The sequence below is a fragment of the Phyllostomus discolor genome, chromosome 13, assembly GCF_004126475.2.
Source record: "Phyllostomus discolor isolate MPI-MPIP mPhyDis1 chromosome 13, mPhyDis1.pri.v3, whole genome shotgun sequence".
Classification (NCBI taxonomy): domain Eukaryota; kingdom Metazoa; phylum Chordata; class Mammalia; order Chiroptera; family Phyllostomidae; genus Phyllostomus; species Phyllostomus discolor.
This window is the reverse complement of record NC_040915.2, coordinates 15,591,281-15,603,227: the sequence shown is the minus strand read 5'-3', so window position 1 is coordinate 15,603,227 and position 11,947 is coordinate 15,591,281. Positions and strand designations below refer to the sequence as shown.

The following is an 11,947-nucleotide window of genomic DNA, read 5'->3' as shown; positions in this document are numbered from 1 at the left end:
GAGCTCATGTTCTAAAGGGAAGACAGAAATTGAATAAATGAGCCCACAAATAATGAACTGTCATTGTAATGTGTTACCAGAGTACAGGAGACTATGAAAAAACATAACAACGAGTCTTGTTTTTTTTCATGTTTGGTTTTATTTTTCATTTTTTATTTCCGTAGATTGGGAGCACTCGGGTGTCTAAACACAAGATAATAAAAATGAGGATCTTGAGTAATACTTGTATACTTTTCATTAACTCATTTGGCCTCCACAATCACCTAGGAAATGTGATATTGCGTCTCGTTGACTGCCTTATTATACCTCTGTAAAATATTTGCTGAGCACTTACTATGCACTGGCCTCTATTCTCAGAATGGGACATACAACAATGAACAAGACAGATCAGGTCCTTGCCTTGATCAAGTTTGGATGTCTCACGTTTATTCCCACCTCTACTTCTGAGACTATATTCCCTCTCAGGTGGGGGCTCATCCTACTTATTCTCTTGCATCAGAGAATAAAAATTCTACTGGCAGAGGGTTCTACGTTGGCACAGGTTTTGGTTCCCTCTTTTCTGAGGCAGCGACGGTCTCTTCCTTTGCCAAGATGGCGCCTTAGAATCGTCCAGAGGAGACCCTTGTAGGTCGTCTCAGGAAAGGCAGCTTGCTAAAGGCCTAGATCTCTTCTTTCCTGTACCACAACACGGGGCAGCGAACCCCTTCAGAACCGAGGCCGGGTGATTGCTCTGCCCCGATCGAGAACCTTTGCCAAGATGGTGGCCGTGCGGCCGGGCTGGCGTCAGCGTCCTTTACCAAGATGGCGGCGACCGGCTTCCGGCACGCGCTTCCCCAACCCTCTAGAAGATGTCAAAGCCGTGGCGGCCGCCGTTGTAATCAAAGTGGTCTGAGGAGAGAGTGGCTGCGGCCCGGCGCCCGGGCAGGGACAAGGTGGAGCTGCGGCAACCTCCGCCCCCGTCACAAGCTGGCAAGCGCTGTCACCTGTGGGGGCGCATAAGTTACCTCCCGAAACACTAAAGCAATACAGCACCACCTTTCCCCGAGTCACAAAAATCATAGTATATGCTGCACAAGGTAGGAGGCTCGGTCCCGGGCCCGGGCCCGGCCCCACGCCCTCTGGATGCGGGGAGCTGAAGCAGAGGGCTGGGGCGGGTACCGCCCGCGCAGACACCCCTTGCCACAGCCCCTCTCCTACGGGATTGGCCACGTGTTTCCCTCGGGCCGAAGGGGAGGCGCGTAACGGGAACAGCTGTAGGGAGTTTAATGCTGATATTTTAAAGCTGCGTGTGTTTTGTTTTATTTGGAGGGGCTGGGGTCCCATCAACATGAAAAGGGTGGGCGATGCTTGGAGTTCAGTGCAGCAAAAGTCAAGATTTGGGGAGGGGCCTCCACGGGACGCTTGGACGCGGGCCCTGGAGGGGGTGAAAGGAGAGGTCAGGAGTTGTCAGGGGCGGCGTACTTTGCAAGCAACTTACTATTTCGTTTGCAACTTGCTTTTAGGCCTGCCACCCCCTGCTTTCCTTAAAAATAATGGGGGGAAAAAGTGCAAAGAAATCCAGCTCGCCGGAGGTTTTGCATTTGGCGTGCAACTTCCTTCAAGTGTGAGCGCGCTTGGAGGAGGAGAGTGGGGGTTGAATTTGGCAGGCGGCGCCTCCTTCTGCCGCCGCCGCCGCCGCCTCGCTGACTCGGGGAAGAGGGTGGGGGACGGAACGGGGCGCGGGGGAGGGTGGGTTCTGCTTTGCAACTTCTCTTCGAGTGCGAGATCGCGGCGGCGGCTGCAGACTGGCATCTCACACGATGCGGGGGTGGGGGACCTGCCGGCACGCGACTGTCCCCCGGCCCAGAGTACGTATGTGCCGACCCCTTCCTCTGCTCTGCCTTCCCTGAAGCCTCCCCAGAGGGCGTGTCAGGGTGGCCGGCCCTGAGCGCGTCTGAGACGCTGCAGCACCGTTTCCGTGCAACCCTGGAGCCCCTTGCTAAGTGACACACTAAGCGAAACTCGGCCCGGGGACTGTGGCGCGGACCACCCCCGCACCTCTCCTGCGGGCCGCGCCCTGGCTCCCCTAACCAACCCACTGTCACCCGCAGGGGCGCTGGCGGCAATTGCTGCGAGCGACAGGGAGAGCTCCCGAGTGGGTCAGGAGTTGCGGAGCTGGGCGGGAAGGAGGCAGAAGAGAAACTAGAGAAACTCGGCTTCCCTCCTAAACGGGCCCTGGAGAGACTAGGTCGGCCCCCGCCGCCGCCTCCTGTCCTTTTTCCTGGGGGTTGGGTGAGCGTGGACGATCCCCGCGCGCCCGGGGGCGGCGGCGGGCTGCCTGGGCGGGGGCCATGTTGGGGCCGCGGGCATGCAGGCACCGTGGGGGCCGGGGTGGCGGGGCCCTTGAGGAGGCCATGGGGGGCAGGGGCCGCGGCCGCGCGTGCAGTTGCCGAGCGTCGCCAACAGGTTGCACCGTTCCCCGCCGCCGCCTCGCGGCCCCTCGGGCGGGGAGCGGCCGGGGGTGGAGTGGGAGCGCGTGTGTGTGCGAGAGTGTGCGCGCCGTGGCACCGCCTCCGCCCGCCACCCCCCCCCCCCCCGGTCCCGCTCGCTCGCCGCGTCCGGGCGGCCCTTTTGCGTGTCCGCGCTCCCTCCCTCCCTCCCTCCTCCTCCATTTTGCGATCTCGGGTCTGTGACGGGAGCCGGAGTCGCCGCCCGCCCGTCGGGGACGGATTCTAGTGGGTGGAAGGAGACGCCGCCGCTGGAGCGGCGGGAGCGGCGAGGCGCCGGGACGGAGAACGCGCGCCAGGGAGACCCGGCCGGCGGAGACGGACCCCGGGCGGGGGCTGGCTTGTCAGCGGAGAAATGCGAGACTTTCTTAGGTAGGGGCTCCCCCTGCCATGGAGAAGGGGACCGCTGTTTACTTCCTTTTTTTTAGACAAAAAATTTCTCTCTCCTGCTTTCACGCGCTAAGTTGTTTATCTCGGCTGCGGTGGGAGCTGCGGACGGTGGCGGTGAGCGGCGCCTCAAGCAGAGGTAAGAGGCTGGGGGCCGGGGCCCGAGCGGGCGCTCCTCCCCAGAGGTGCCGCTCGGGGGCCGCTGCGGGAGCCTGCAAACTTTTATTAGCCCCGGGGAGTGGGGGTGGGGGCCGGCGAGGGCCCGATGACGGTGACGAAAGGACACTGCGCGCTTGACAGCACTGGCCTCTTCCTCCCCCTCGGCCACCGCCCCCCGGGCTGGGCTGAGGGGGAGGAACCTGAGCTCTGACTCTGTGAGTGGACCCTCCTGAGATTCCACGGCTTTCCAGCCTCTCATTCCTTGGTGCGGAATACTGCCCGCCCCCTCCCTTTCTTTTTTAAGTCCCTTCCTTTCCCCTCCCAGGGGGCGGCCCAGACACCCATTTTTCTGGTGAACGCAGAGCCGAGCGCTTCTGCTCTCCATTCGCCGGAGTCTCTTCTTCACTCCAGTCTGGAGCGCGAGAGCTAGCGCGTCAGGGTCCTGTCGAGGCTCCAGCGCTTCTCACTTCTGGCGGGCTCGCCAGTGGGAGTGTGAGCGCACAGTCTCCGGGGGCTGACAGCCTGCCACTCGGGGACCTCGGCCGGGGCTGGCGTTATCGGGTAGGAGTGGGCGTGTCGGAAGACAGCTCAACAGGTCTGGACGCATTTCTGTTTTAGCCTCGTACTTTTTATTCCCGTTCCCGCTCCCCTCTCCCCGCGTCGGTTCTTCGGGCGCTGGGCAGCATTTCGCGCCTGCTGTTCCTAAGTGATCCGTCTTCGGAAAAGACCCTCCCTGGCCGTCCTCGTTTTCTGCTGCGATTTTTGACAAGCGCGCGTTTGACATTTGGGTTGCAGGCTTGATAATGGGAGCCTTGTAATGCCACTTAAGACCCCACGGTATGGTCCATTAAGGCCGATTAGAGTGCCTGGGTTATTTGCAATGTGAACTGGGGGATAAAGTCGTTGGAGAGAGGGATCACTTGGTTTTATGAGGCATTGTTTTGGTTTCGAGTGTGAAGGCAGCTGTCAAAGCGCGTGGAAATTCATTTGGTTCCATTTGATACCTTGTGTTTGGAGATCGTTGTCGGCTAAACAAGAGAGGGGAAATAAGCAGTTTACCCTCAAGATTTATGGTGACGGATGCCCACCCTTCTCTATACCTTCCTCGCACTCCGTTTTCAGTGAGGGCCGGTGAAGTTTATGCTTCTGAAGTACGCCGTAGAGGAAGAAGTTCCCTTTCATTGGATGGGATTTGACCATAATGTCGCAAATGTGCTTATCAAAGTCTTTGCCCGTTTTTTAAAAAAATCCTGATTATTAGCAATATACTAGCAACCTAACCCTCCTGAGAATAGACTCAAAATTGGCATAGGTGAAGGTTTAGAATGCAAAGAAAATTATTTTCAGCATTTTATTGGATTTATATGAATGTAAATTTACGTGAATGTAATTTTACGGTACTGGGTTTTTCTGTTCAGTACTTCGATATTTGGAAAGGGAACGTTTAATTTAGAGATATAGTATTTCATACTGAGTGCCATAAGCAATTTCAAAGAAATGTAGCTTTATCTATATTTTATTGTGTTGTACGGATTGAGAGGCACTGCGTATGTTATATTTAAATAAGCTAAAGTGATAGCAAAAAGCTACTACTATTTTACTTTTTAAAATATAAATTTTAGTTGGCCTATATACAATGTACTGCATTCCATATGGCGGAATTTGAAGGCAGACGCTATTCAACAGGTACATTTACTGAGTATTGTGAGTTTTAAAAAGCCTTTTCCTAATCTACTGGAACATGAGCAGATCATCACTATTTATTTTTCAAGTAAAATGTGCATGGTTTACCAGTAGATTTTACTAAAAGGTTTGAATGTGTGACTAGCTAGTAGGAGGGGAATTTGGGAATAATCAGAGATAGAGAATTCTAGCATAGTACTTACCAAATTTTATTTGTATTGGATCTCAGAAAAGCAAACAGCTTCTGTTGAAAAGAGGCTGGAATTTTAATGATCATACTTCTTTTTTTTTTTAATTAAATACTTTGACATCAACTTGAACCTTTAGAATAATCAGATGTAATGAATTATAATGTCTATAATTAATGAAGTTACAGTTCTGTGAGTGGCAGGATGAATAGTCAAGCTTAGTTTGATACAATTTTGTTAGCCACGCAAATGGACTGCATTGTACTTTTAAATGTGGCACACTAAATGGAAGCAGGGGACATGGGTTTTTTATTCTGGAAGGCAGAAACTGCTCTTCTGATAACAAGGATTTAGATTCAGAGTTAACTAAAAGGTTCATTTAACCAGCTCTTACTAATCGGATCACAGAGATAATGTGACTTTATAGCTTATTATGTCCCCCCCCTTTTTTTTTTTTTTGTAGCTGGTATTCATTGATGGACTCCAAGGAGTCAAGCCCAGCCAGCAGAGAAGAAATCCCCAGCAGTGTGCCCTCTCGGGAGAGGGGAAATGTGATGGACTTCTATAAAACCCTAAGGGGAGGAGCTATTGTGCAGGTTCCTACATCTTTGTCCTCACTGGCTGCTGCTTCTCAGTCAGACCCGAAGCAGCAACCACTTCTGGTTGATTTTCCAAAAGGCTCGGGAAGCAATGCGCAGCAGCCAGATCTGTCCAAGGCAGTTTCACTCTCAATGGGACTGTATATGGGAGAGACAGACACAAAAGTGATGGGTAATGATCTGGGGTTCCCACAGCAGGGCCAAATTAGCCTTTCCTCTGGGGAAACAGACCTACAGCTTCTGGAAGAAAGCATTGCAAACCTCAATAAGTCGACCAGTGTTCCAGAGAACCCCAAGAGTTCAGCATCCGCTGCTATTTCTGCTGCCCCTACAGACCAGGAGTTTCCGAAAACAAGCTCTGATGTGTCTTCAGAACCGCAGAATTCGAAGAGCCAGACTGGCACCAGCGGAGGCAATGTGAAGTTGTATAGCACAGACCAAAGAAACTTTGACATTTTGCAGGATTTGGGGTTCTCTTCTGGGTCCCCAAGTAAAGAGATGAGTGAGAGCCCTTGGAGACCAGACCTCTTGATAGATGAAAACTGTTTGCTTTCTCCTTTGACAGGAGAGGATGATCCATTCCTTTTGGAAGGAAACTCAAATGAGGACTGTAAGCCTCTCCTTTTACCGGACACTAAACCTAACATTAAGGATAGCGGAGATCTGATCTTATCTAGTCCCGCCAGTGTGACACTGCCCCAAGTGAAAACCGAAAAAGATGACTTCATCGAACTCTGCACCCCTGGAGTAATTAAGCAGGAGAAACTGGGCCCAGTTTACTGTCAAACAAGCTTTTCTGGGCCAAATATAATTGGTAATAAAATGTCTGCCATTTCTGTTCACGGTGTGAGTACCTCAGGGGGACAGATGTACCACTATGACATGAATACAGCATCCCTTTCTCAGCAACAGGATCAGAAACCCGTTTTTAATGTCATTCCACCAATCCCTATTGGTTCAGAAAATTGGAATAGGTGCCAAGGATCTGGAGATGACAACTTGACTTCCTTGGGGACTTTGAACTTCCCTGGTCAATCAGTTTTTTCTAATGGCTATTCAAGGTAAGATTGTTTTTTCCTTAATGTCTGAGACAGATTGATAGATTTAAATACTCATTTATTTGTATGTGTTCTCCAGAGATGAATGTGCTTATTCATGCGGATAAGTTTAAGTAGTCTTTTAAAATAGGTATGGTAGATTGCTTCTTGGCCTTTTGGCTAAGATCAAGTGTAGTATCTGTTCATGTCAGTTTAAAATAGGTATGGTAGACAACCTAAGTGATATTTCTGTACACACTTTGTTCAGGTTTTCGTCTGAATATTGTCATTCAGTATCCCATTGGCCAGTGGTTGAAAATTCTATTTAAAAATTTAAATAATACTACTCATTAACAGCTATCTTAAGTAAAAATTGTGTGAGTCCAAGGGGATGCAATGTCCACAGATATAACACATTCATTGTATATGTTCATTTCAGGTGCTTTAGCATATGCTTACATGGCAATGAAAAGTGCCCTTCATACTTTACATAATCAAAAGTTGTGCTGCTGTATTTGCACACTTGGGAAGTGTTAACTTGACATTAAAGGGTTAAAAATAAGAAGCACTAACACTAAGTCAAAGCAATGCAGTGGGCAGTGTACCGGACCCATCATATTAGACATGGGGCTTGCCCACCGGGTTCCTGACGTAAAGTAGCCAAATCATATGTGCTGATCAAACTCTGTAAGAAAGGAATTGGTGGCAACTTGGTGGTGCAAAACAAAATTTTACTTTCAAATGTTCCCACAAGTTCTCAGATAGATAACTGACAGCCAACATGGTTAAGCTTCGTTTCTCAACTGTCATTTGAGGTGTTTCTGTCTTCTTTTTTCTTAGTCATTTATAAGTATACTGACGTTTTTGTTTTATCTCAAAAGGATCTGTTAAAATGGAGTTACTAGGAAAAACTTCTAAATTTAGATGTATCCATTGAAGGGGTTTAAGTTCTCCATCTGTACCCCCACCCCCAATTCAGATAAGTGGTGGTTGTAGATCACGTTTTAAGTGTGAAGGAAAATATAAAAATGTGATTGTAGAAACACAAGACTGACTAGTGGGTGTTTTGGGGTTTTGTTTTGTTTTTTTGGAAAGGTATAGTAGACACAATGATTTATTTGTACATAAGCATTTCAAGTTTTTTCTTTAATGTTAGTGATAGTCATTGTTCCCATTAATGAGGCACTGAAGACTATATTTAAAATTCTCTTTAAAATGCTTTTTTTGTTGTTGTTGTTAAAAGATGTCTTAATACTGAAATGTCTCTCATTTTTTCCCCCTCTTTAAATAGGAAGCTTTTCTTGTTGTGGAAAAGTTTAGATTTAGGCTATATTTTACTTCTTTTAAAAGGCTGTTTCTCATAAAAAATAATAACACCTTGGCTCTTGTGTGTCTTAATGTAGATGACCTACTAACCTATTATTTAAATAATTATCTTTATTTAAAAGAACACTGCTTCAACTTTGTATTGCTGTTATTCTGAATTGAAGGTTTAAAATGCTTTTAGTAAGGAGATATGAGATATTTCTTATCACTTAAACTCTTGTGTTTAAATGGTAAAAGACATGCTGTGTTTAAAATTTTTCTATCTCAAATTTTTTGGCAATGGAATTCATGGCTGAATGTGCTTGGTTGATTTGACTAAGCAGTAGGAAATTATTGCATTGATTTATATAAGACGTAATTATACAAAGTAAAATAATGTGTGTTAGAAAACGTTTAGGGATTATTCATGCATTTTGGTCTGATAATCACCAAGGTGTTATCATTTTCCTTACTTTTTTTTTTTTAAACTATAAAAAAGGCTTGGAACAAGACTTATTTTCAATGCACAGTGAACTTTCATTAAGCACCATAAAGTCTGGGATCTGGAGCGTAAGTCAGGTGAACACAGCTACCCATAGATCATTAATACCACCTTGATAGTAATTTATGACATGTTAAGTACCTTCACATATTTTTAATTTGAACGTCATAGCAACCTTATGGCAGTAGGCAAAGCAATGATGATGTGGCTCTTTCATGATTCTTTACTAGCCAGTGCAATGATTCTGTTTATGCCAATTTGTAATTTGATCATTATAACCAGTAGTTTGTGTCCTAATGAAGGTATAATATTTTATACAGGATCATTAGTTAATGTTTGAAAATTTTATACCTTTCGGCATTAACATTGGGAACTATGATTACCCAGAACAAAGCTTCTTCCAAATAAATTGAAACAATGTTTCTTTTCTAACCATCATTGAATTAGTCTTTTGTTTCCAAACAACAACCCCAATATAACTAAATTTGGTTGCTTTGCTTGATCCTCTCTATACATTACATGGTTCTAGCCAAACATTAGCTATGACCCTGAATGATTAGCAAGATATATCAACATGTTGAGACCCCAACATGTATTGAATACTGACTTTCTAACTTCCGTTATAAAAATATTAAATGCCACTAATAACTTCACTTGCTTTTCTTTTAAATTAAAAAAATAAATTATTTGACTTTTTAAGATATCACCTAACATTGTTTTTTCCAGAATGCTTTAAAAAAACTTCACACTCTGTTCTAAGGGGGAAGGTAGTTCCTTCCAATGTGTCAACACAGCGCAACATCCAATTACCACATTAAATTGTAAAATCATGAATGTCATGGTTGAGCATGGTGAAGTATTTTCTTCTTAACCATTAAGTTCATTGATAGTAAAACAGGAGAAATCTTACTGATGTTCAAATACATTTTTTAAGTAAAATATGCCAGCCATTCTAACTCAGTATGCTTTTTAAATACTCAAATTCAATAAATTATGTTACAAATGTAAACTTGTAACGCCAATTAAGGCAGATGTCTGAATAATTTGATTTTCAACATTGTTTCACTTTGGCATTAATGATGAAATGGCTGAAAAGAGTCAGAAGTAAATGGTTTCAGGTGGTACTACAGTTTTGGTTGGGATTATTAGTGTTAAAAAGTTGACCAGTTTCTGAAGCATACGATTAGAGAGAAAGAATGATGCAAGATCAATTTGTAAACTCAGTCGTAGGATTTAGGGTTCTGATGATTGGTACCTAATGAAGCTACAAACATGTGTTGATTTTAACTTCTCTCATTATTAATTGCATCTGTATCTAATTTTACTAACATAATGAAATTGAAGACCTATACAAACACAGAGTGAGTGATGCAAATTCTGTCCCTTTCTCATTTTTCTCATTAATATCATGTTGAATCTTTTCTCAAAAGTAGAGGAGGAATAAGGAAGAGATTTTGTTTTTATTTACCCCATTTTTAGTCAATACTTTCATTACATCCTACTTTTTTCTTCTCCTTCCAAAGGTTCTGGCAGTGAGTGTTTCAATTATACTTTTAAAAATTTATTTATTTATTTTAGAGAGAGGAGAAGGGAGGGAAAAAGAAGGGAGAGAAACATCATGTGAGATACATCACTCAGTTGCCACTTGGTTGACTCTCGCACGCCCCCAGCTGGGGACCTGACCAGCAACCAAGGTATGTGCCCTGTGTGGGAATCCAACTGCTGGTTTGCTGGCTGACACTCAACCCACTGAGCCAAACCAATCAGCACTCAATTATCTTATTTTATTCTTGTTTTTTAAAATATTTTATTTATTTTCTTTTTAGCAAGAACTGGAGGAAGGGAGAAAGAGGGAGAGAAACATCAATGTGTGGTTGCCTGTCACTCACCCCCTACTGGGGACCTGGCCCACAACCCAGGCATATGCCCTGACTGGGAATCTAACCATCGACCTTTTTGGTTTGCAGGCCAGCACTCAATCCACTGAGCCACACCAGGCAGGGCTCAATTATCTTTTTTTAGACTTAATATTTCTGATATTCACATATACAAAATGATTACTGAATATTAAAGGAGATTTGTTTTGCTTATTTATTTACTTACTTATTTTCAGCTTCGTGATAAGTCTTTTTTAAACCCTGTACTTTGTTATGGCTGTGTTATTAGTAAAAGATTTTTAAAAAGATAACATGCGCTATGTATTCAGGTGTTTCAATTTAGTATGTAATTATTCCGATACAGAATTGTGGGGCTAACATGTGGTCAGATCTTACTGAAATTACTTCTTGTGATGTTTCTTTGGCTATTCCATGATATTTTTGTAATTCATAACATGATTTTTATTATAATGCTGTTTTGGTTTTATCTGCTGATGTTGCAAATATTTTAGTTATTCTGACCACTTTCAATGTATTATTGAATGTCTGTAAACTTATGAAAGACTTATTCTGACATATACTTGCATAAATGTAGGTTAAATGCAAATTGTATTAGTAGTGGAATTCATATGTGGGTAGAAATCACTTTAAAGGGCCTTTTGAGATTTTTAGCTTGGATCAAAAGGTTTTATTTTCATATGAATGCCTCTTGTAAAAGAGCATCTGTATTAATTGGTTGGTTATATAAATCTTATTGCTCTGCCTGCAGGTGATTGAAATAGCCTAGTTATTAGAAAATCTGAGTTTACGTTAGGTTTAAAATAAGTCTGAGGCATATTCCTTAAAACATATTTGTTCTTTCTTTAAAGATCACACCTAATTTACCCTGGTTGTGTAGCTTAGTTGGTTAGAGCGTCATCCTGGAATGCCAACGTTGCAGTTTAATCCCCCATCACAGCACATACAAGAGTCAACCAATGAATGTATAGATAAGTGGACCAACGAGTTGATGTTTCTCTCTCTCGCTTTTTCTAAAATTAATAAATTAAAAAAAATTTAAAAATCACACCTAATTTTATTTAGCAGTGAGTTCTCATTGTGTACTCCTACCAAAGTGAGCCAATTAAACGAGCAAAATAGGTTTGTGCTTTTGTCCTTCTAAGGACATCCTGATAATTGTGTGATGCAGTATTTGCCTCATTAATGGTCACTTGCTTCTATATTTCTCAGTCATGGAAAATATATATATAGGTGAACTGTGTTGCAAAAGTTTCAAGAAATATTTGTTGAATAAAGCTATAGCTGGAAAAAAATCAATTACTTATTGACCTTTACAGAAGGGTTTAAAAGCCCATGCTCTCCTTATTTTTGTAGTTTCAGAGAGCAAAGTGCTCTTGTTTTCTTCCAGCTTGTTCTACTTGGGTTTTGTATTTCTGAGGTAAATAAAAATATTCCTATGGAGGACTTCCCTGTTTTTAAAAAAGACAAGATCCATTAAGTAAGTGTTCCTTCCTTTGAATTGTGTATGCTCATTTTTTTGTGACTTTTAATGGTGATTTTTGTATTCATTTTACACAGTACAGTATATTTTAGAAAATGGACCATTTTATCACAATTAAAAACTCATTGTAGACAGTGATTTCACCCCCAGACAAGTAATTTTGACAGATTGCCTTCTTTTTTCCTCACTAACTTCATAAATGTCCAGTAAATACAGGATTTCC

At 43.9% G+C, this 11,947-nt stretch overlaps 1 protein-coding gene and 1 pseudogene across 8 annotated transcripts in view; both read left to right on the top strand.

The window, feature by feature from the left end:
• Positions 1–891: 891 nt before the first annotated feature.
• Positions 892–11,947, top strand: part of NR3C1 (nuclear receptor subfamily 3 group C member 1) — a 100,757-nt gene continuing 89,701 nt past the window's right edge. The window contains exons 1-2 of one of the 8 annotated variants that reach the window (XM_036014035.1): positions 892–1,076; positions 5,367–6,563. In XM_036014035.1, coding sequence (XP_035869928.1) covers positions 5,380–6,563 — 1,184 coding nt within the window. In that variant the 5' untranslated portion in view covers positions 892–1,076; positions 5,367–5,379. Of the gene's footprint in view, positions 1,077–1,722; positions 1,848–2,660; positions 3,013–3,207; positions 3,628–3,685; positions 3,870–5,366; positions 6,564–11,947 lie in introns of those variants that run through there. The other 7 variants (XM_036014034.1, XM_036014033.1, XM_028527403.2 and 4 more) reach the window with 7 other exon arrangements.
• On the top strand, positions 6,700–6,801 carry LOC114510507 (annotated as a pseudogene).